Below are 25,466 nucleotides of genomic sequence, written 5' to 3'. Positions count from 1 at the left end.
TGCATGGATCTAATTCAGGCTCTGAACTTTCCGGTTCTTTCTGTCCCCAGCTATCCAGGTGGCTGTGAGGACTGGATGAAATAATGTATATAGAGCTCTCCACACTCCATGCCTGGCCCAGAATGAGGCTGGGTGTTTGTTAGTGTTGGGTATTCAGCCTTGCTTGAGCACCTGCTATGGGCCAGGAGGGGTTGTGCCCGGGGGGGTGGGGGGGGGACGACGACGAACAGTGATACAGGAATTCAGACTACAACCCAGGTGGGGAAGGCACAGGAGCTGTGGGGCCTCTGAGGCAGGGTCTTGAATGTGGGGGAGGGAGGGGAAGTTTGAGATGAGTTTTATTATTATTATTGTTATTTTTTTAAAGATTTTATTTATTTATTCATGAGAGACACAGAGAGGCAGAGACACAGGCAGAGGGAGAAGCAGGCTCCATGCAGGGAGCCTGACGTGGGACAGGTTCCACACCCTGGGCTGAAGGTGGCGCTAAACTGCTGAGCCACCCAGGCTGCCCTGAGATGAGTTTTAAAGGCTGAGTAGGAATTGGCCAGATGAAGAATAAGAAGAGCATCTTCCAGGTGGCAGACAACGTACATGTGCAGAGATTCAGGAGTCAGGGGTTTGGACTCACCGTGTGGGCAGCAAAGGTGGAGACGGGTGGGGAGGGGAGGGAGTAGCGGGTCTTTCCTTGAATGTTAAGTCTCTACTTCTGGACTCGTGCCAGGCTATTGTGGAGAAGCACTTTGCAGTTCAGGGACAGGCCCTTAAGTGCATAGTGCAGATCAGAGTCCTCTGCTGAGGGCAGCAGAAAGGGTGGGCAGAGCCAAGCAATCTCATTGCAGTTTAGAAGATCCCCTGGCAGCTGGGAGGAGGGTCAGGCCCCCGCCAACGCTCCCCTGGGTCACTGCAGCAGCTCCCTCAGCAGAGTTTGGAGATCCTGCAGAACTAGGATAAGTACCATCAGAAGAGCAGGAGGAGGCTGGAATGCCTCATCAGGGATCGTCCATGTTACATGCCCAGGCCTGTCTCATGGTAAATGCTCTAGAAGTGTCCATTCCTCCTCTGTATCTATGAGCGGCACAGCTCTGGGCATTTTGCCAGAGGACCTAATGCAGGCTCTGCAGTGTGAGCTCAGGACCCCTTTGTCCTAGCTCAGCCTTGGGGCAAGCAGGTGTCAGTATATCCTGGCAAACACCCAGGAAAGTGGCCGGGCGATTGCATGTTTGCACTGAAGGAAAACCGACTTGGGGGCTTCTCTCTCAGAGCAGGGATCACTCTGGTTACTAGAGCTTCCAGCACAAAACCGAATCAGTGATAAGACTTTGAATCTCATTATACAGACTGTGTGTGAATTGGGGGATGCCCACCACCCAGAGGCTTTGGGTTTGGAGCCTCTGCGGGGGCAGCTGTCTAAACAAGCAAGCAGAGTGTATGTGGCCACGGGTGGCTGGGGTATACATCTGGGTTGCCTTACCATTTACCATGGTCAAGGTGTAAATCCCTTTCCGGAGATCTGGCCAAAATTCTTCCCTCTTCTACATGCCAGTGACTCACAACTTGTATTTTCAAATAGCTTTAAAGTCATTTGATCCTTTGCAAAGACCTTGAGAAAGGCGAACTTAGCAGCTGTGGTAGAGAAGGGGAAACTGAGGCCCAGAGAGCATTGTAGGAATCCTGCATCCTGTTGCCCAGTCTGCCACTGTGCAGCTAATTCCCACAGGTTCATTTCCTCTGGGCTGACCCTGGCTCCTTTGTTGAACCACAGAAGTTAATGGTCAGGGTTAAGAATATCAGCCAAACGTGAGATGTTTTCTGTGGCCTATTATGAAGGCCTCCGGACTGTTGAGATGCCTGGCCTCCTCACAGTCTAGGACAAGTCGAGCAGCTGGAGGAGGGGAGTCCGTGTGTGCCTGCCACGTGTCCAGAGTCGCTTAGACCCACCGTATCCGCTAGTGGCTCTGCTGGACGTCAGCGCGCTGCGAGGCCTCGTTAGCCTGGTGTTCCCGACGCAGCGACTGGGCCGTAACCTTTCGAGGCAGCGGTCGACTGATACCTGGTGATGACACGCCAGAACCGAGGTCGGGGAGCCGGCGGGGCCAAACATTTTTTGAAGGAAGGCCTCTCGGGGGAGAAGGGGGTGTGCTGGAGACCTCGGGTTTCAAATCGCTGGACGTGTGTCTAATAGTTTCCAGACGTGTGGTGCAGTGACGGAGCCCAGGGGAGGCGTAATTAAGGGTAATAGCAGCCAGTCCTGCCGTTGAGCGAGAACCGAGCGGCGGAGCCCCGGCGGCAGTCGCTGGGGGGGCGAGGGGGCTGGTGCGCCAGGGCTGCGCCGCCCAGAGGCTCAGTGCACCTGCGGCCCTGCTGCCGGCGGGGGCGGGGGCGGGGGCGGGGGCGGGGCCGCGGCGGGGGGGGGGGGGGGGGCGGACCACCTGCAGGTGTGCACAGCACTCCAGCTGCTTTCCCCTCAGGTTTTCAGTTCCCGTGACGTCTTCGAGTCCTTCCCTAAACACTGTACTTGGGGATGCTGATGCCTCCGCACCGTCCCAGTTCGCCGCCTTTCTTGGTCGTGTTGGTGGCAAGCCCGCTCCCTGATCCAGTCTGTTTCACTCGTGTCCTTGACAGGTCGCTAGGATACTCGCAGTGTCCGAGGAGACGAGGAGGAACATGGGCGTGAGCTCGGGGCTGGAGCTCCTCACCTTGCCCTACGGCCACCAGCTGCGCCTGGACATCATCGAACGGTGAGCAGCGCTGCCCCCTGCGCTTCCGGCCCCGCCAGCGCAGCAGGTTCCCGGAGCGGACGGGCGCGCAGCCGCCCGCCCCGAGCCCGTCCGGTGTCCCGGGTCCCGGGTCCCGTGTTCCGTGTCCCGGGTCCCGTGTCCCGGGTCCCGGAAGCCTTGGCCGCAGGATTCCTGGAGCTGCGCGGAGGAAGTGCGGGAGCTCACAGCACGTTCCTGCTGCGGCCTGGCGGCGGGGCGCCTCGCCACCTGCGCCCCACCTCACCGCCTGGGAGTTCAGGGGCACCTTAGGAATAAGTGGCAGTTTGTGGGGAAGCCCGGGAAGAACCGAGTCCCAACATGGAGAGGTGGGCGGGGCGGCGCTCCCGCTCCTCACAGCCTCCCGGGGAGCCTCCTCAGCCTCCTCAGCCTCCTGGGGAGCCCGGGCCCGGCGCCCGCCAAAACCCACAGGCTGGAGCGTTGGAGGTTTAGGAATGAAAAAGACAGAAATAGTGAGGTATATTTTTAAGGAAAGTGCTAGACTAGATACCAGATCACCACAGACATTGGACTTGTTGACGCACGAGAAGAGACCATTGATTTGGGCAAGGCTGTCTGGTTACCTTAAGTATCCTGTTTTTTTCCAGCCAAGTTCCTTATTGTCACGACACAAACGTGGGTTCTAATGGGCACCCGGATTCCTGGCCTTCCACGACCTGCCCGGTCCTCGTGCTGTCTAGTCCATTTCTGTGGTGGCTGAAGTGTTTTTATCCCATGACCGTAGCCACAGCCACGTGGGGCTATTGAGAACCTGAAATGTGGCAACTGGGAGACAAACTGTTTCTTTTACTGTTTACGGTTCAAGCGTGAATGTATGTGGCTGGTGGACGCAGTCTAGGATGCCAGCCCCTAAAAAGTAAACCGGACATTTCAGGGAGCCTGAGGAATCGGTGCAGCTGCTTTCAAGGTTACCTGGCTAGAGAGCACAGGAAACGGGCCCCAGGCCGCTGTGGCTGCGGCCTGCATAGCCCCAAAACCCTGCAGTGCTGAATGCTTCTGGGAGGCAGGAGGTTAGGGACCGGTTCCTGGCTTTGTACAAGCCTCCTTGTTGTTTAATGCCTTTGGCGAATTGTGAATGTTCCTCCTTTTCCTACAGGCTTTCCTAGATTCTAGCCTCCTAGATTCTAGCCTCTGTCTGCAGGCATCGCCTTCCTGCCCGGAGCCCCGGGGGCAGCTAGGGGGCGCAGCAGGGGGGCAACTCTGTTGTTGTTGGGCCAGTGGTCACCATTTCAACAGAGGTGAGCTGAGCCACAGCCTGTCCCCGTTCCTCATGCGATGCAGCTCAGCGGAAGATCCCCCAGGTTCTAGGCCTTACTTTACCTGTGCTGTTAGGAATGTTGGACATGCGCCCTGGGCCCCCGGCTGAGGTCGGGGGCGGGGGCAGGCTGGGGGCTCCTCTGGGGCTGTTTTCTGATTTCCACGCCTGTCGGCATCTGTTTCCTCTTTGTCCTGATCGCCACTTCCCTGGGGCCCCTCTCCTTGGTTAGCTTCCTGTCCAAGGCTGACCCTGGGGGATCGGCCTGCTAGAGTCTGGGGAGCCGGTTTCTTCATTACAGTGCGGTTGCTAAATAAAGGCCAAGGTTATAGCCATTTTGAAGGGTCAGATGACATCATCTTCCCGTGTTTGAGAATCAAATACAAACCACCCTTTATTTTTAATTTACCACCTCACCCATTCCAGGCCTGCTGAGGGGAGATGTCCTTTGTATAACAGTCAGTGCCTCTTATTGCCAGCACTGGAGCTTCCGCCTCAGACCTGCCATGCTCAGTTGTTTTTCCTATAGTAGTGTATACAGGAGGCTTTAGGCCCACGTTGCTTGAATGAATGGACAGATTACTCCATTAACCATTGATATGATGCCAGGTCTTAAAGAAGCATAGAACCTATCTTTTTTTTTAAGATTTTATTTATTTATTCGTGAGAGACACGCACAGAGAGAGAGTCAGAGACAGGCAGAGGGAGAAGCAGGCTCCATGCAGGGAGTGTGACGTGGGACCCGATCCTGGGTCTCCAGGATCACACCCTGGGCTGAAGGCAGCGCTAAACCACTGAGCCACTCCGGCTGCCCAAGAACGTATCTTTTATTAAGGGTCATTTAAAACACAGGAAAAAACAGTGAACAGAAGAATCAATCGAAGGCAATATGGGAAGCTGTTAGTTAAAAGAAACATCTGAAAATGCTCAGCTCAACCTTAATGTTAATAAATTCAGTAAGTAATAAAAAATATATACTTTATGTTAGCATCTATTAATTAAGACCTCAGGAAGAGGGGCATATAGGTGGCTCAGTGGTTGAACATCTGCCTTTGGTTCAGGTCATGATCCCGAGGTCCTGGGATCAAGTCCCTCATCACACTCCCCATGGGGAGCCTGCTTCTCCCTCTGCCTATGTCTTTGCCTCTCTCTGTGTCTCTTGTGAATAAATATTTTAAAAAACTCAGGAAGAGGAGAGAAAAAAAAGGTAGACACGCTGACAGAGAAAGATGTGCACACAGAGACCGTTGTGATCACAGTTACCATCTGGTAGGGGCCTATCAGCGATAGGCATTCTGGTGATTCTTATACCCCTGCACTGTCTCTCTTTCTCACAACGACCTTAGCTCTCATTTTTACACTGAAGAAATTGAGGAGTGGAGCAGTTAGGGAACAGCCTATGGTCACACTGTGAATAAGCACCACAGACAGGTATGCAAAGACAAAGACAAACACACAGACACACTTGGAGACAGCAGAGCTCATCACTGATTTCATAATCACTAGAGAAAGTGGTAGGGCTAGCCACTTGATGAATCATGCCACCCTTGGCTCAAGGCATTGGGAGAGAGCCTGGCACTGTGGGCCTCAAGGTGACCCCAGAGCTAGAGGGCAAAGGCATGTTATAGTTTAGTACGTGTAGCTGTGGACAGGGGCTGCACTTCCAGGACTTGTGCCACAGCCCGGGAGAAATTTAATGGAGGCCATTCTGGCCCAATGCAGTCAACTACCTGGTCCTGACTGAGGGAGAGAAGGAAGGGATTGGTCTCTGCCACCCGCCATCAGCACAGACTGCTCTGCGACCCCATTCAAATAAGTCTCATTGTCATGTGGAGAAAAGATCACTCTGCTTCCTGTTCTGGGTCTGTGAGCTTGACCCGGGTAGTACAGGATGAGAAAAGGGAGGATTGTTGGCAGATACAAGATTTCTATTTTATGAGGGTCTGACTTTATAGGGAAATTCCTGTCAGCTATTCAGTCATTGTCCACATCTCCATTCACTTTCTGGCCCCTTGACCAGAGCCACAGACTCTCCATTCTTCCTTCCTCATCCCTTCTTATGTTTCAAGACCTGTGTTGTCTTCTTGGGTCAAGCATATTCTCTCGTTTCTTTTTGCTTCCATTTCCCCAGTCCTAGGCACATAGTGGAGATGGCCCGGGACTTCCTGAGGATGGGATTCCCTAGTGTGTTGAGGGACCAGGTGTCTCCCCAGACCTCTCATGGTGGAAAGTGCCAGAAGCCACCTGTACTTCTGAGCAGCTTCACCCAGGAGGGCCCTCTCTGTTCCCCCAGATCCAGGGCTGAACATGGCTCTATCCTGGGCATCTGTCCTTTCTGACTCTAAATAGTGCACCCTCAGGCCTAGCCCAGGCCCTGCTGCCATCAGCCTGCAGGGGTGATCTCACTGTTGAAATCGGCACAGCGTGTACATCCAGCCTTTTTTCTGGCTGGTCTGCATTCCTTTCCTCCTAGTCCTGTGGGCCCTGGGTCTGACCACTGATCTTCTGCCTCCCAGACACAACACAATGGCCATCGGCATTGCAGTGGACATTCTGGGCTGCACGAGCACTTTGGAGGACCGAGCCGCCACCCTCAATAGGATCATCCAAGTGGCAGTGGAACTGAAAGACTCCATGGGGGACCTCTATTCTTTCTCGGCCATCATGAAAGCCCTGGAAATGCCACAGGTAAATTTCCATTTGATTTGTGCACCCTGCAGGCCTGGGTGTATTTAGAGTTCTGAACGTGGTCTGCAAGCCCATGCTTAGCAAATCACCCATGATTTTAGTCAACTTTGAAAGATAAACTAAATCTTAGTGACAGCAGCTTTGATTAGAGGGCAACCAGAAGCAGTGTCCTAAGTGTTTTGGCTCTGTTTTTCAAACCAGTTGGTAATTGTTGACAGCCCACACTTTATCTTTGGTGTTCAATAAGAAGAGCCATCCTCAGGAACAATTGGTATTCCTTAAGAACCAATTAAGATGGGATCCCTGGGTGGCGCCGCGGTTTGGCGCCTGCCTTTGGCCCAGGGCGCGATCCTGGAGACCCCGGATCGAGTCCCATGTCGGGCTCTCGGTGCATGGAGCCTGCTTCTCCCTCTGCCTGTGTCTCTGCCTCTCTCTCTCTCTCTCTCTCTCTCTCTCTGTTACTATCATAAATAAATAAAAATTAAAAAAAAAAGAACCAATTAGGATGATCTGGCTGGCTAACGTGTGTCATAAAAGAGAGACTGATCATGTGCATCACCAGATATTTGGGGGAGCTTATATCTGGGAATGCCCATAGTGGTTTGTCTCAAAGTTCTGTTCCTCAGGTTACCTAAAACAGACTTCTGTTTTTAAAAATTCAGATTTCTAGCCCATTTGTCATACAACCTCCCAATTAGAGTTTCTGAAATCAGGCACTTTGAACTCATCTGCTTTGATGGGCTGTTTTTAGGATGAGTATCAAACCTGAAAGCCTGTATTTAAAATCAAACAGACCTTACGGAGAAAAGTCATTCTGTATCTTCATTGTCTCTGGGCAAGGGGCAGCTTTCTCATTTCTGTTCTGCCCCATAAACCATAGACTTTGGTAATCTCGCCCTGAGGGTCCTCCAGTCCCACAAACCCAACTGCAACCAGTAACACCAAAACTACTCGTTATTTAGCTTGACTGTCTCATAACCACAGATTGTCTCTGAAGCCCTGCTGGGTGCTCACTGAAAATCCATCACTGCCATTAGGGAAGATAGCCATAGTCACATGTTCTGCAAGTCAGAGCATGTTAGGAACCTCATTTCCTGGCATTAAAGCAAGCTCGCCTTAAAGACAAGCTGAAGCACTTAGTGCCTTCATCAGGAAATTTTGGAGGGAATCAATTCCAATGACAGTATCCTAAGAATCTGAAAAACTCTTAGATGCCCTGGAATTTCATAGGATCCATATTTGAAATAAGCCGATCCAGCTGTATTTTCATGATACACTAACTCCTATAAATAACAGGGGTTATAATTTTTCATTCAAGTGTTTTTAATTTGCATCATATTTATTTCTTCTTATCCAAAACTGCATATCATTTTGGAAGGCTGAGACAACATGCCAAGCTGTATGTAGCACTCCAGCCCAGAGCTTCCTCTGAGAGTAGTAAAGGGGATGTTTGTGGGATCGTGTGTAATAAAGAGAATGCTTGTGCTGTCCATGACGTCATGGTCAAGGGTTAGAGACTTCTCCCAGAGCACCATAATATGCCTTTGTGCAAGGTGGCTCCCTTGCCTCCACCAGTATCAGACTTCCCTGCTGGAGTACCCCAGCATGCAGTCCTCCAGGGTATTCCAGGCCCCCACTCCTACTCCCCTGCCCCCGAAGTGAGTTAGGGCACTGCTCCGGGAGGACTGTGGCAGACCCAGGGAAGGCGGAGAGGAGAATCACATCATTCTTGTGTGTCATCATCCCAACTTGACCCTGTACTGCAGGCTCCCGTGCCTCCTCTTCTCAGCTTCTAGTATCAAGAAAAAGCATCCAGCAGATGGGCCCACACGAGATACCAGAGCTGCTTTCAGAAAGGCAGGTGCTTCAGGGAGGGGAAGAGAAGGGACAGTGAGAAGAGAGAAGCACATGGCGGGAGGGGTGGCCAGAGGAGGGTAAGTCACGTCCTCTGTCCAACAGCTCTGCTGACTGCTTCTCACCTTCCTCTGGGAAGATGCAGCTTGTAGCGGACAAGGGAATGAATCTTTTTTCTGTCACTTACCAGCTATAAAATCTGGAGCGAGTTAACTATTCTCTTCTGATTTCTGATCTGTAAAATGAGGCCAAAATACTGCCTCATAGGGCATTGGAGGATTAAATTAAATTCTTCAAATACCTGGGACAGAGTTGGTACTCATTCCCCAAATATTAGTGCCCTTCCTCTTTTTTGTTTCATGAAAAAAAAAAAACAAACAAACAAAAACCTCAGACACTTAGCCTTGCTGTTTTTATGGTACGGGTGGGGAGCTGTTTGCTTTGGGCAGTCAGAGTCAGTGGCATATGTTGGCATTGACTAAACAAAATGAAAAGGAATGAGTAGAGTGGCATCATATGGTCTGGACAATCTTCTGTGTGTCTCAGACATTGACTAAATGAAAATGCTAGACATTATATTCCTACATGCTTTCATCAATATAACCTCTGTGGACAGCTGGGAATTCCCATCAAAATTTAAAATATATGTATTCTTTGACCCAGAGTTCCACTTCTGGAAATTTATTCTCCAGATATTTTCACACATACACACATTTGTAAAATCTTCACAAGGTAATTTCATAATGGAAAAAGAAAACTTAAAAAAAAAAAAAAAAAGAAAACTTGTAAAATTCTTATCTGTGGGAGACAAGGTAAACTTTATTCATAAAGTGGAACATCGTACGGAAGTTTAACAAAATAAGGCTGGAAAAAAAAAAAAAAAACCAAAGTAAGGTTGTCCTATGCTGTTTTATACATACTTGAATGATTGCCAAGCAAAAAAACTGAAAAATGTGTAAAGTATGATATGCCTTTTATTTTAAAAGTCATATAAATGTGTGTATACACAGGTACATGTACACATACAAGAAACTGACGAGGAGCTGTCTCCGGGATGGGCCGTTAGAACAATACAGAACAGGGTGGGGTGGGGATTAGCCTTTCTCTATACACTGCTTTCAACAGGCTTTGACTTGATTTTAAAAAGAGCTTTTTCAAAAATGATAACACCTTTCTTTCTTCCAGATCACAAGGTTAGAAAAAACGTGGACTGCCCTGAGGCACCAGTACACCCAAACCGCTATCCTCTATGAAAAACAGCTGAAGCCTTTCAGCAAAATGCTGCACGAAGGCAGAGGTGAGCCCAGGGTCAGCACCAGTGGGCATGGTGGCTGCCCCCTGTGTGTCCGTGAGACCGTTAGGTCATATCTGCCCTGGTTTGATCAAAGCCATTAGCAGAACATTTCAAGATCTGAGTTATCTGTAGGATTTTTGATGGATTTTGAGGCTTTTATTAGGTGACAGCATCATTTCTAGAAGAACAGGACATGGGCTACCAGTCACCTACTCCATGCTTCCCTTTCTTAATTGAGGTGTTAAGTACGTAACATTATATTAGTTGTAGGTGTACAATGCAGTGAGTCAGTATTTGTATATACTACAAATGATCACAACCCAAGTAATACCCACGTCATATACAGTTATACGGTTTTTCTTTTTGTGATGAGAACTCTCAAGAGTCACTCTCTTGGTTACTTTCAAATGTGCAGTGCAGTGTTATTAACTATAGTCATTGTGTTATACATTACCTACCCATGACTTACTCATTTCATACCTGGAAATTTCTGTATTTTGACCCTTTCCACCCATTTTGCTCACCCCTGACCCCCAGCCTCAAGCAACCACCAATCTATTCTCTATTCATGAGCTGAGGGACTTTTGGGGGTTTTTTGGTTTTATTTTTTTAGATCCCACATACAAGTGAGATCATCTAGTATTGTTCTTGTTCTGTAACATATTTCACTTAGCAGAGTGCTCTTAGGGTCCATTCATGTTGTCAAACAGCAGGATTTTATTTATTTTTATGGCTGAATAATATTCCATTGTGTGTGTGTGCACACACCACATTATCCATTCCTCCATTGGTAGACACTTCGGTTGTTTTATCTTGGCTATTGTAAATAATGCAGTGAGCATGGGATACGGATATTTTTTTTGAGTTAGTATTTTTGTTTTCTTCAGATAAATACCCAGAAGTGGAATTGCTGGATAATATGGTAGTTCTATTTTTAATTTTTTTGAGCAATCTCCATACTGTTTTCTATAGTGGCTATACTAAAATATATGCCTGCTGGCAGTGCACAAGTGTTCTCTTTTCTCCACATCCTTTCCAACATTTGCTATTTCTTATCTTTTTACTATAGCCATTCTAATAAGTGTGAAGTGATATCTCATTGTGGTTTTGATATGCATTCCCCTCAAATTGAGCACCTTTCCAAAATGTACCTGTTGACTATCTGTATCTCCTCTGGAAAAATGTCTATTCAGATCCTCTGCCCTTTTCATTGTTTTTGTTGTTGTTGTTTACTTATGTGAGTTCTTTATGTATTTTGGGTGTTAACCCCTTATCAAATATATAACTTGCAGATATTCTCTCCCATTCAGTAGTTTCCTTTTATATTTTGTTGATGGTTTTCTTTGTTGTGTAGAAGCTTTTTAGTTTGATGTAGTCTCACTTGTTGATGTTTGCTTTTGGTGGCAGAAAAAAAAAATCATCACTAAAATGAATGTCAGGGAGTTTCTGCCTATGTTTTCTTCTAGGAGTTCTGTGGTTTCAGGTCTACCTTCAAGTGTTTAATCCATTTTGAGTTGATATTTGCATATGGTGTAAGATAGTGTCCTGTTGTATTTTACATGTGGCTGTCCAGTTTTCCCAGCAGTCCATTCCCCCATTCTATCGAAGAGATTTTGTCCTTTCCCCATTGTATGTTCTTGGCTCCTCTGTCATAAATAAATTGGTCATATGTGCATGGGTTTATTTCTGGGCTCTCTATTCAGTTTCTTTCAAGTAGGTGTTTATTTTTATGTTAATACCATACTACTTTGATTACTATAGCTTTGGAATATAGTTTGAAACCAAGGAGCATGATACCTCCAGCTTTGTTCTTCTCTCTCAAAACTCCTTTGGTTATTTGGGGTCTTCTGTGGTTCCCCCATATTTTAGGATTGTTCTATTTCTGTGAAAAATGCCATTGGAATTTTGTAAGAATTGCATTGAATTTGTAGATTGCTTTAGGTAGTATGGACATTTTAACAATATTAACTCTTCCAAACCATGAACACATATCTGTATCTTCTTCAGTTCCTTTCATCAGTGTCGTATAGTTTTCGGGATATAGATCTTTCAGCTCCTTGGCTAAATTTATTCCTTAGTATTTTATTCTTTTTCATGTAACTGTAAATGGGATTGTTTTCTTAATTTCTCCTTCTGATAGTTTGTTGTTAGTGTATGGGCATGCAGTAGACTTTCTGTATATTTTGTATTGTGCCACTTGACTGAATCTGTATATTCTAACAGTTTTTGATGGGAGTTTTTGTTTTCTATATATAATGTGTCGTTGGCAAATAGTGATAGTTTTACTTCTTCCTTTCCAATTTGGATGCCTTTTATTTTTTTCTTGCCCATTTGCTCTGTCTAGGACATTCAATACCATGTTGAATAAAAGTGAAGAGAGTGGGCATCCCTGTCTTGCTCTTGATCTCTTTCAACTTTTCACCATTGAGTATTAGCTATGGGTTTGTCATATACATTATGTAGAGGTATGTTCCTTCTATACCTGCTTTGTTGAGAGTTATCATAAATGGGTGTTGAATTTTGTCAAACCCTTTTTCTGCATCTATTGAGTTGATCATATGATTTTTTTTTTAAAGATTTTATTTATTTGAGAGAGAGGAAGTGCTTGAGCAGGGGGGAATGTCTTAGAGGAAGAGGGAGAGGAAGAAGTGGATTCCCCGCTGAGGAGAGCCATTGCAGAACTCAATCCCAGGAGATCATGATTTGAGCCGAAGGCAGACTGAGCCATCCAGGCTCCTCGAGCGTTTTATTTTTATCCTTCATTTTGTTAGTGTGGTGTATCATATTGATTGATAGGCAGATGTCAACCATCCCTGCATCTCTGGAATAAATCCTACTTGATCATAGTATATGATCCTTTTTTAATGTATTATTGAATTCAGTTTGCCTGTATTTTGTTGAGAATTTTCGCATCCACGTTCGTCAGGGATACTGGCCTGTAATTTTCTTTTCTTGTAGTGTCCCTGTCTGGTTTTAGTATCAATGTGTATGCTAGCCTCATAAAATGAGTTTGGAGGGACGCCTGGGTAGCTCAGCAGTTGAGCATCTACCTTTGGCTCGGGTTATGGTCCCAGGGTCCTGGGATGAAGCCCCACATCAGGCTCCTTGCTCAGCGGGAAGCCTGCTTCTCTCTCTCCTCCTGTTCTTACTCTCTCTCTCTCTCTATTGTTCTCTCTCTCTCTCCCTCTCTGTCTCAAATTAAAACAAAAACAAAAAAACTTTTGTGACTTACCATAGGAGGTCTACCTTGGAGAATGTTCCACATGCCCTTTAGAATATGTATTGTGTTGCTTTTGGATAGAATACCCTGTGTATATTTGTGAGGTCCATTTGGTCTAACATGTTGTTAAGGCCAGTATTTCCTGATTTTCTGTCTGGATGATCTATCCAGTAAGTGGAGTGTTAAAGTCTGTTATTGTGTCCATCTATTTCTTCCTTTAGGTCTGTTAATGTTTGCTTTATATATTTAGATACTCCTATGTTTGGCACATAAATATTTACAAATGTTATATTCTCTTATTGGATTGACCTCTTTATCATTATGTAATGCTCTTTTTTTGTTTCTTATTAATAGTCTTTGTCTTAAAGTCTATTTTGTCTGATATAAGTATAGGTACTCAAGCTTTCTTTTGGTTAATTATCCTTTCCTATCTCTTCACTTACAGTCTGTGTGCGCCCTCACATCTGAAGGGGGAGTCTCTTGTAGGAAGCATAAGGATGGGTCTTTTTTTTATCCATTCAGTCACTATATGTCTTGATTGGAAAATTCAATCCATTTACATTTAATTGTTGGTTGGTATGTACTTTTTGCCATTTTATTCATTGTTTTCTGGCTATTTTATCCTTCTCTGCTCATTTTTTCTCTTGTTCTCTTCCTTTGTGGCTTGATTTTCTTTATTGCTATGCATCTTTTATAGTGTATTTTCTATAGGTTTTTGCTTTGTGGTTACCATGAGGCTTACAACCTATAACAATCTCTTATTGAAGTTGATACCAACTTAAGTTTGAATGCATTCTAAATCTGTACATTTTTACTCCACACAACATTTTTTGATGTCGTATCTTACATCTTTTTTTATCTGTGTTTCCTAATTATTGCAGTTAGTTAGGTTTACCACTTTTGTCCTTTAACCTTCATACTAGCTTTATAAGTGATTACCTTTACTGTCTATTTACTTTTACCAGGGAGATTGGTATATTGCATGTTTTGTTACTAATTAGCACCCTTTCTTTTCAGGTAACAAAAGTCCCTTTAACATTTCTCATACAGCCAGTTTAGTAGTGGTGATTATCTTTTATTTGTTTAGAAAACTCTATTTCTCCTCCAATTCTGAATGATAGCTTTGCCAGATAGAGTATTCTTCGTTGGAAGTTTTTTTTTTCTTTTAGCACTTTGAATATATTGTGCCAGTCCCTTCTGGCCTCTAAAGTTTCTGCTGGTAGAGTCTTAATGCGGGGGGTGGGGGTGGGGGAGGTGTCCTTTGTACATTACAAGCTGGTTTTTTCCTCCTACTTCTTTTAAGATTTTTTCCTATTCTTTAACTTTTGACATTTTAATTATAACATGTTTTGGTGTGGATCTTATTTGTAACTCTCTGGGTTTTCCTGGATCTGGATGTCTATTTGCTTAGGGAGGTTTTCAGCTATTATTTCCTCAAATAAGTTTTCTTCCCCTCTCTCTTTTTTTCTAGGACCCCTGTAATGCAAATGTTAGTTTATGGGACATATGGAAAGTCATCAAGCAGACTATCTCCACTTTTTTCATTTTTTTTTTCTTTTTTGCTGCTCTGATTGTAAAGTTTCTGTTATCTTGAGTTCACTAATCCTTTCTTTTGCTTCACCTAGTCTGTTGAACCTCTCTACTAAATTTTCAGTTTGATTGCTTTCTTCAGCTCTCTGACTTCTATTTGGTGCTTTTATATTTTCTATCTCTTGAAGTTCTCATTGTGTTTGTCCTTTTCCCAAATTCAGTGAGCATCTTTACGACCATTATTTTGAACTCTTTGTCATGTAAATTACCTATTGCCATTTCATTAAGGGTTTTCCTGAGGTTTTCTCTTTTCATTTGGAACATATTCCTGTTTCTGCATTTTGCTTGACTCTTTTTGTTGGTTTCTATGCATTAGATAAAACAGCCACCTTTTCCAAGCTTGACCTCACAAAAGACATGAGCCTTATCATTCAACCCTGATCTAGTTCTTGGTTGTCTCTCTAACCTTTGTGATTGTCCAAGCAGTCATTTTTATTTTTAATGGCTCCCAGTAGTTGAGAATATGCTAAGACCTGTCAGTGTCTCAAAGGGGGAGGGTCTCAGTCAGCACCTAGATTCAGGCCAGTTGGAAAGCCAAATCCTCAGGCATCAGTTTGTTTAATTATGCATATATATAGTCCTGTGGGAATGTAAGCATAAGCCCCACTGGCCCTTAGAGCCAGGTCATGTGAAGGTGTCCCACAGGGGGCAGTTGCAAAAAAAAAAAAAAAAGCTTCAAACAAGTATATAAGCTAGTCCCCTTTTAGGTGGTATCAGGAAGCTGTAGCAGGGCAGAGGGAGAGTGCAAAGATGGTCTCTACCAGCCTACATTACCTGAGAGCATCTCTGTAGGCCCCCAGTTGTGTGCCAGACAGGAAGCCTGCCTCTCCAGCTAAAGCTCCAGGACAAGCAAATAGGCCTCTTTCACAGAAAGACTGGGGGATATTTCAGACTGCTGTCTATGCAGTAAGCTGGGGGTGCCTGTCTAGGACTGTATTTCCAGTTGTTACAGTTCTATGAGACATAGGATCACAATCCCTCTAGCTTTCACAGCTAGGTGAGCAGGGCTGTATCATGGGGAGCACCTACAAAAACTGATGCGCCAACTGTGTGTAACAGCTCCACTTTGGAGATACTGGCACTATGGAATTTGACAGAGGGACACCCTATAGATGGCACCTACAGGAAAAAGAAACGATGGCACCTGTTGGCTAGAATAAAGCAGAGAAAGTGTGTGAAGATGTGCCTGCCAGCCAGCGGGCCCTAGATGAGCACTAAATCAGTCTGCCCCGCAGACCAACACTTCAAGATTAGCAAATGAGCTCCTCTCAATCCACTGCCTCTGTACTGAGCCCTGGGGCAGGTGAGTCTGAACACACAAGCCTTTTAACTTGCTCAGCTTGTTAAAGCCTTGTGGGACGTGGGGACTCGTCTGTTAGGTGAAGGTCTTAAAAGCTGGGGTGTCCAATGTGGAGTTCAAAGCCTTTACTCCTCAGGGAAAAAGCTCCAGGTGTTGCATTTGTTCCCAGTTGTGCCAGGGTTGAGGTTTATGGAGAGATTGGGCCAAGCCTCTCCTACCTGCTTTGACGTGGCCCTTCATTTGTCTGCCCAGTATGTAGGAGTTACTCAGTTTTAGTTTTTTTTTTTCCAGAGGAAGTTCCATAGTAAGCTGCAGATTCGACATGTCCACTCAGGGAGGTGAGCACAGGCTCCTCCTCTGTCACCATCTTGAATTGGAACTCTCTGCTTAACTTTGAAAAAAAAATACAACGTGGAAAACTTTACCTTGTTTTTCAGAGTCTATGTGTGTCCCCCCCAACAAAATATCAGTCCCACTACTGCTGCCTCTTGTGACCTTAATGGAGCGCCAAGCTGTCACTTTTGAAGGGACTGATATGTGGGAAAAAAACGATGAAAGCTGTGAGATTATGCTGAACCACTTAGCCACTGGCCGGCTCATGGCAGAAACAGCAGACAGCTACCGGATGAATGCTGAGAGGATCCTGGAAGGTAAGCTGCTCCTATTCTTCACAGTAATTAGAGTGAAGGAACAAAAGAGCATGGATGCTCTCAGGAAAGGACAAAGTAGGAAAGATTAAGGCATAGGATTCCTTTTCTTATGATTGACCATGACTTCCTCTTAGTCTCTACAAGACTTGAGGCTCCTGTTTCTCCTTTTCCATGTGTTCTATTGTGTCAATGGCATAGAATAAATGCAGAAAGGTCAAGAAAGAATTGGTCAACTTGCCTACCATTAGGACTTCTGATTGGAGCTATTTGAGTGTGGGTCAACATGAGGAGTTAGAGTGACTTCATTTATCTGCTTTCCTATTTCTTCCCATATTGGGAAGTGAGCTCCCAGCTCCCTTGTTTTTAGCATCAGAGAACCCAACACAGGCAAAGGCACTGCTGAGAGAGCTTGGAGAAAACTGTAAATCATCAATACTTAGGTTTGGGTTAGTGTAAAGTGTGTTTTAAGGAATGACCAACTAGGCTGAAGGAGGTGGATAGAGGTGGGAAGGCTGAGGAAGAGCCTGTGAAGGGTTTTGAAAATGGGAGAGTGTCATGATGTCAGATTTATATTTTAAATTTGGCATGTGTTTGTGGGAAGGCTGAAAGCTTGTAGGCAAAAAGATCATTTAGGAAGCAAGACAAGAAGGAGGGCTTTTACCCAAGGTGGTGGTTATCAGGAATGATTACTTCCTCTTCTTTGCTATATTTTTAAAATTCTTCAAAAGCCCACAGTTTCATTCACAAGGCTGAGAAAGAGCTACATAGAGCAGGAGAGCCTGTTTATTTCATCCTAAAACAAAGTATTTGAGACTAAGCTGTTTAACACTGTATCTGCTGTCGGTTGAAGAACTACAGATCTGTTTCAATTTTTTTTCATCAGAACGTTCTCTAGGGTTGGCATTGTAGGGTTCAAAAAAATAAAAGCACCTAATTCTTTTTTTTTTTTTTTTAAAGATTTTATTTATTTATTCATGAGAAATACAGAGAGAAGAGCAGAGGCACAGACAGAGGGAGAAGCCGGCTCCCCATAGGGAACCCCATGCGGGACTTGATCCCAGCAGTCCGGGATCATGCCCTGAGCTGAAGGCAGACACTCAACCACTGAGCCATCCAGGCATCCCAAAAGCACCTAATTCAATTCACCAGATTTTAGAGTGCCTGTTTATACAAGGCTAATAACTGTATTACATTGGATGTTGCCTAAGCCAATATATTAGGATGAGTTTTGAGAAAAGGGCTTTAAGCTGCTCTACAACAAATCACTTTAAAGGTATCTAATGGCATTTTCTCAGTTAATCCTGCTACAGGTTTATATAGAAAGTTCTCATTGCGGGAAGTAACTATGAACCCAGTAAGGGCAGAGATTTGCTCACCAACATAAACCCAACCCAAGGTAGGGACTCAAAGCATGTTAATTGAATGATTGGAAGTCACTGGCCTATGGTGTGCTGTTATGTTCTGGCATTACAGGGAAGGATGGACTAGAAGGCTTCTATTATTCACCACAAAGATCCTATAAATCTAGATGGTAGAAATATATTTAAGGATAGAGCAGATTAATTCAGCAATAATCAAGGATGAGAACCATGGGTCCGTATGACTCTTTGGCTGGAGGTTTCTACCTCTCTGATGGTTGACAGAGTATCCTTGGCTTTAAGTAGACAGATCTTCTCTTATGTAACAAAAGAGAGAGTCACGAAACAAATCCACACATTTATTTTTTGAGAAAGGTGCCAATGTAATTCATTAGATATAGCCTTTCAACAAATGGTGCTGGAACTACTGGATATGATATGCAAAAGAAAAAAATGATTCCTGATCCTTACCTCATACCATACACACTAATTAATCCAAAATGGATCATAGGCCCAAGTGTAAAGCTCCTATAAGATATTGGGGAAATTCATTGTGCCCTGGTTTAGGACACAAAAAACATGAACCATAACAAATTTCTGATAAACCAAAATTTTAAATTTTACTCTTCAAAAGAAAAGGCAAGTCCCAGAGTAGAAGAAAATATCTGCTAAACATTTATCTGATAAAGGATTTAGATCTAGACTATATAACAAACTCTTACAACTCAATGAGAAGACAAACAAGATGATCTACACCAGAGAAGATCTGCAAATGACAAATAACTACATGGAAAGATGTTCAAAGCATTAGGGAGATGTAAGTTTAAACAACAATGAGATAATAGCACACACTGTCTAAAATGGTTACACTTTAAAAAGAATGGTAATCCTGGGGCACCTGGGTGGCTCAGTCAGTTAAGCATCCGACTCTTCCTTTCAGCTCAGGTCTTGATCTCAGGGTTGTTGAGTTCAGGCCCCATGTTGGGCTCTACACTGGGCATGGAGCCTGCTTAAAAAAAAAAAAAAAAAAAAGATAATACTAAGATTTGGCAGCTTATGGAGAAACTGGAGCTGGTGAGAATAGAAAATGGTACAGCTATTTTAGAAGAGTTTGACAGTTTCTTTAAACATATTTACCACATGACCAAGTAATTCCTCCCCTAGAGAAATGAAAACACATGTCCGTCCATACAAAGACCTACATGGAAATGTTTACACCACTATTCATAACAGCCAGAAACTGGAAACACTCCCAATGTCCATCAGTTGGTGAATGGATAAACAAAATGTGGAATGTCCATATAACTGAATGCTACTCAGCGATAAAAAGGAATGAGTGGATAACCTGCAACAATATGGAATAGTCTCAAAAACCTGGTGCTGAATCAAAGAAACCTGATATAAAGTCCACATTGTATGATTCTGTTTATATCAAGTTTCTAGAAAAGGCAAAGCAAGAGCAACACAAAGCAAAGAGGCACTAGGTATAACTTTCTAGGATGAGATGGGGGTTTTAAAACTGGTGGTGATGGATGTACAACTTGTATAGGCTTACTCTTACAAATCAAAATAGGTGAATCGTGACATAAATTATACATCAGTAAAGCTGTAAAAACAAAACAAAGTACTTTGAACATTCCCCTTCCCACAGTGGCTTGTGCACATGAATTTCATTCTATCATGTTTCAGTGAGCTTACTTGGTATTCCTTCTCCGAAGGTGTTCAGATCCTTGAGGATGGGGCCTGCCCTTTCCTTATATAAAGCAGAGCTATATTTTTCTTTGGGGGCATTTTTAAAGTTCTGATGGAAGATGAAGTTCATTTTGATCCTACTTTAAGCGAGTAAGTTTTCAGTCTATTTCAACATTACATTTGAAAACTAAAGTAACTGTTTGTTTTTAATAGGTTTTCAACCAGATGAAGAAATGAGTGAAATCTTCAAGACTGAATTTCAGATGCGATTGCTCTGGGGCAGCAAAGGTGCACAAGTGAATCAGACAGAGAGATATGAGAAATTCAACCAGATTTTAACTGCCCTCTCACGTAAACTGGAACCTCCTCCTGTAAAGCAGGCAGAGCTTTGATAACTCTCCAGAGAACCTTAGGATATGATTTCAAGCTTCTCCAGTTTCTTCTTTGGGAAGGCTTATCATTTGATAAAGTAATAATGTACAAATCTGACAGTGTACAAGCTTTTAGTATCCACAGGATATTAAACATGTAAATTGCACAGAGCACACTTATTTATGAATTGTTTAAAATTACTACTGATTTTTAAATAATTTATTATGAAAGTAACTATTGCTAATGTTGATCAGCAAATTTAAGACCTAGCTATGTTGGCAGGTTGCTTTCTCTTTCTGAGGTATTTGACCATTTTAGTTTAAATTCCTTGTCAGATAAGTGTAAATAGAAAAGAGTTTAAAAGCATGAAACATTTTGGAAGGTATCAGTTGTATGATATTCTTTAAATATAAAAAATGTAAATAGTCCTATGAAAATATATCTTTTTGTGAAAATAATTGTATCTAGTCTCTTTATTGTACTATGGTGAGTTATTTAATATTAATTATACCTTCTACCTTCCTGAGGTATCCTCTTCCCTAGATACTATATCCTAATAATAAACCAAGCTTAATGAGAGTGATATGGAAAACTTAAGGTTTGTGGCTTGGGAGACAGTGAATAGTGATAACACGGTAGACCTGGCTCTAGAGGACCCGGGTTCAAAGTGAAGCTGTGGTGCTTGCTAGCAGTTGGATTTTGGTTAAGTTAACCTCATCAATACCCTGTGTGCAGCACAGACCTAGTATAAAGTGAGTACCCAGATGTTAGTATATTTCGAGACATCACTTCACGCATTTGAAAATAACTGACTGTTGGGCTTCCAGTCCAACGGTGATGTAGGAAGACCCTGAACTCCGCTCTTCCACAGATATGCCAAATCTGTATCTATTTATAAAGCACTCTGTCCTAAAGAACGGAGGCTGACTGAACAGCTTCTACACAATAGACCATACAGACAACAGCAAGAGGGATGGTGACACAGTAACGAAAGGAAACCCTACCCCTAAAGCTACAAACTGCAGCGGGAAGGGATAGTACTAAAGGACCACGAGCAGATTTATTTGCTCTTGGGTATAGAAAAGCCATGGTTTAAAAGCGTAACTGGAACCAGCCCTAAAACCCTGCCAAATATTGGGGATGCTGCTGAAACTCTCTTAGAGGGTCAAAGGGACTGGTAAGCACCAGGGTTTATGTTCCCCCTTCACCTTAATAATGCAGAGGAGCATGGTCCTGACACCGTAGTTGGCCTGCCACCTCAGTGAGCCCCAGGCCCTAGCCCACACCAGCCCCAGATGCCCTGGGGTACAGAAAAAAGCTGTAGTTTAAAAGAGCAACTAGATTATAAAAGATCCAGCCCTAGAACTCCACCAAAAGGCAGAGAGCTGCTAGAACTCTCTCCAGAGGGGGTGGTGACAGTTTACATTCTCCCACCACCTTTATAGTGTACAAAGGAGCAGCCTACTGCTTCCACAAGCCCCTGGCCCCTAGCCCACACCAGCCCACGCCATCCACCAGAGTGGCCTTAATGTGCCACATACTGAATCCAAGCTGTCTCACCAAGGTGATATAGGCACAACGCACTCCAGAATATCCCAGGCCTATGCCACTCTGGCTCCAAACAACTCAGTAGGGCAGACTGCTCTAGGACCTCCTGGCTCATGCCCTTTACGGCTCAGGGTACCCTCTGTGTGGAATGACATGGGAATCTGAACTGCACCCCACTTTAGTTCAGTCACCCCACCAGGGTGCCCCCTGGGTAAAACACCCCAGGACACTCCGTTTTTTTAAAAATTTTTTCTGGGGGGGACACTCAATTTAAATCCACTTTAGTATCAGCTGCCATGCCAGGGTACCCTCTGCACAGAGAGCCCTGGGACCCAACACTTGTAATTATCTCAGCTTTAGCTATCCTGTCAGGTGTCCTCTGCACGGAAAACCCTGGGACCACCCTGGCCCACATTCACTTCAGCTCTGGCCGTGGCACTAGGACAGCCCTAGCAGATAACGTCCAGGACGCCTAGTCCATGCCACCCAGAGTTACAGTCAACCAAAATCATCAGGCACATACAAGTTACACAGTGGACAACCATACACAAGACCATTCCTTCAAATTTAGGAGAAACAACTATTCCACCTAATTCATAGAAACAAACAGAAAATCAACCAAAATGAGACAGAGGAAATTTGCTCCAAAAAAGAAAACCAGACAAAACCTTGGAAAAAGAATTAAATGAAACAGCTAAACAATATGCCTGATAGAGTTCAAAGTAATGGTCATAAAGATGCTCACTGGACTGGACAGAAAAGTGGATGAACAAAGAGACAAATATAAAAAAAGAATCAATCAGGGTTGAAGAATACAAGAACTGAAATGAAAAATACACTAGAGGGAATCAACAAGAGATCAGAAAATGCAGAAGAATGGATCGGCAATCTAGAAGGCAGGAAGTGGAAAGCACCCAAGCTGAACAACTACAATAGATCTCTTAGACAACATCAAGTAAACAAGTATTCTCTCTTATAATGAGAGAATTCTATTATTCTCATTATAGGAGTCCCAAAGGTAGGGAGAGAAAGGAGAATAATACTTTTAATAATTGAAAACTTGGGGATCCCTGGGTGGCTCAGTGGTTTGGCGCCTGCCTTTGGCTCAGGGTGCAATCCTGGAGTCCCGGGATCGAGTCCCGTGTCAGGCTCCTGGCATGGAGCCTGCTTCTCCCTCTGCCTGTGTCTCTGCCTCTCTCTTTCTCTATGTCTATCATGAATAAATAAATAAAATCTCTAAAAAAAAAAGATAACTGAAAACTTCCCTAACCCAGGGAAGGAAATACACATCCAAGTCCAAGAAGCAAAGACAGTTCTAAATAAGATAGATCCAAGGAGGTTCGCATCATGACACATAATTATTAACATGTCAAAGATTAAAGATAATTTTACAAGCAGTGAGAAGCAACTAGTAACATACAAAGGAAACCCCAAAAAGCCATCAGCTGATTTCTTATCAGAAACTTTGCAGTCCAGAAAGAAGTGGCAGGATATATTCAAAGTGCTGAAAGGAAAAAAGCTACACCCAAGAATACTCTGCCCAACAAGGTTATCATTCAGAATAGAAAGACAAAGAGTCTCCCAGACAAAAATTAAAGGAGTTCACCACCACTACTAAACCAGCCTTACAAGAAATGTTAAAGTGCTGAAGAAAAGACCATAATGAAAATTACTGAAAGAAAAAAATGACATGAGTAAAAGCAAACATACAGTAAAGGTAGCAATCACTTTTGAAGGCTAAAAGACAAAAATAGTAAAAAAAAAAAAAAAAAAAAAAAGTAAAACCAATTATACCTAAACAATCAGTTAAGGGGGACTCATGAAATAAAATTATGCAAAATATAACAACATATACATAAAACAGTGGGGGGTGAGTAAAAATGTTGTTCTCTTAGGTGTTCAAATTTAAGTGCCATAAACTTAAACATATGAGTTATATACTTAGGACATTATATATAAACCTCATGGAAACCACACACCAAAAACCTATGACAGATACACAAGAAATAAAGTGAAAGAAAGACAAAAATAATACCAAAGTGGTCAATCACAAGAGAGCAAGAGAAGAAAAGAACTACAAAACCAGAAAACAATAAACAAAATGGCATTAAGTACATATGTATCAATTACTTTAAATATAAATGGTCTAAATGATCCGCTCAAATAAAATAATTGTTACCTTTTCCTCTAACTGGTTAACTACGAGTTTTCTAGGCTTACTTTCTAGGTTTTCGACTTACTACAGGAAATAACTTTTTAGTTTATCAGTACTCTCAATTTTTTTCTATCGTAGAAAACTTGGAATACAAGATTTTAAAATAAAATAATAAACTCCAATCACTCTGCCACAAACTGTGAACACTTACCAATTTGCTTTTTCTTTCTGTCTTCTAAGTAATTTGGGGGATCATACCGAATATCCAACTTTTCTCAAGTTACAAAACTTTCTCCATGATGTAAATAGCCTTTGAAAAAATAGAACTTATTGCTTACATAGGTTACACTATAATTTAATCACCTTCCTTCCATCTTAAATATGGCTACTAGAACTAAGAATGAGCTACTCACTGTGTTCTACTTATTACAAGGGGAATATTAGTTTTGAATCCTGGGTCTCTGTATTTTCATTTATGTAGCCTAGGATTATTTTATTTTTTAAAGGAGCCATCACACCATTGTTATTTTTTATTTGCTGGAAAAAAAAAACCCAAAAGTACAATTCTATTTCTGGCCATTTGGTAGTTCAGATGCTCTTAAAAGCCCCTTAATTATAACTAAGTCAATAAATTTTAATAAACCTACCTTTTAATGCACGGTTAAACTGACAGAATGAAAGGGAAATCCCCAAGAAATAATTCTACCTACCCCACCTCACTCACCAAAAGCATCAGCAAATACAAACTCTGTAAGAGAACTTAAAAACCTGGGTGGCCCTAAGGCACATACTGAAATCACCTCAGTGAATGGGAGAAGGGGCTTTAGGGGAGCCAAATATGAAATAGCCCCATTAAGTAGGGTTCCTTAAAGGGTCCCCGTTGTTAGGCTGGAAAAAATATCTGCCAATAAAGAAAGGTTACCAAGAAACAGGCCTGTCTTTCATGCACAGCTACAAGAATTGTAATGATAATGGTCTTTGGTGAGGATTTGCAACTACAAGCCTATCCTCAAATAGATCTAGAGTAAAAACCCAAAACCAAATTGATTTACAATGGTCCTAGGTTGCTGGCATCCCTGGGGCCTGGCAGATAAACCCATCCTCTCAGGAGGAAAGCATCCAGTATTCACACTGATAAAATACATGTTAAAATGAAAAAAAATTTATAACTGCATATTCATATACGTATATAAAATCAAACACATGTAGAAGCAATGCTATCATGAATAAAATGCTAGGGGAAAAAAAGATTTAGAACCCCCATGCCTTCAGATACTGGAATTATGTTTTGAATGCAATCATATTTGGTTGCATATAAAAAAATGAACCCAGATAGGATATGAATATTAAAAAATGAACACATTTTAAGAGAAAGTTAGTAGATCCTTTAGAAATGTATAATGAACTATAAACTCAATGGATGCTAATATTAAACAGAAGATTAGATCTTAGGTACCTGAGTGGCTCAGTCAGTTAAGGATCTGACTCTTGATTTCAGCTCAGGCCATGATCTCAGAAACATGGGATTTAGCCGTGCAACAGGCTCCACACTGTGCATAAAGCCTGCTTAGTATTCTCTCCCTCTCCCTCTGCAACCCGACTGCCCCCCGCCCCCCCCACGCCCCGTGTGTGCCTGCTCTCTTTCCAAAAGAATAAAACCCCAGAAGATTGGATTCAACTAAAGCTTTAATGAACTGGAAGACATCTGAAGAT

At 43.4% G+C, this 25,466-nt stretch overlaps 2 protein-coding genes across 6 annotated transcripts in view; one reads left to right on the top strand and one right to left on the bottom strand.

Moving 5' to 3' along the window:
* BCAR3 (BCAR3 adaptor protein, NSP family member) overlaps nt 1–20,508 on the top strand; it is a 156,163-nt gene extending 135,655 nt beyond the window's left edge. For all 5 annotated transcript variants that reach the window (XM_072834564.1, XM_072834566.1, XM_072834565.1 and 2 more), the window contains 5 exons: nt 2,626–2,741; nt 6,549–6,720; nt 9,760–9,871; nt 16,416–16,628; nt 19,892–20,508. In XM_072834564.1, the coding sequence (XP_072690665.1) occupies nt 2,626–2,741; nt 6,549–6,720; nt 9,760–9,871; nt 16,416–16,628; nt 19,892–20,070 (792 nt within the window). In that variant the 3' untranslated portion in view covers nt 20,071–20,508. The remainder of the gene's footprint in view (nt 1–2,625; nt 2,742–6,548; nt 6,721–9,759; nt 9,872–16,415; nt 16,629–19,891) is intronic.
* Nucleotides 17,715–25,466, bottom strand: part of FNBP1L (formin binding protein 1 like) — a 120,362-nt gene continuing 112,610 nt past the window's right edge. Inside the window, exon 15 of the mRNA XM_072834570.1 lies at nt 17,715–18,992. Coding sequence (XP_072690671.1) covers nt 18,928–18,992 — 65 coding nt within the window. The 3' untranslated portion in view covers nt 17,715–18,927. The remainder of the gene's footprint in view (nt 18,993–25,466) is intronic.

Source organism: Canis lupus, chromosome 8 (assembly GCF_048164855.1).
Source record: "Canis lupus baileyi chromosome 8, mCanLup2.hap1, whole genome shotgun sequence".
Classification (NCBI taxonomy): Eukaryota; Metazoa; Chordata; class Mammalia; order Carnivora; family Canidae; genus Canis; species Canis lupus.
This window is presented reverse-complemented; position numbering and strand designations above follow the sequence as displayed.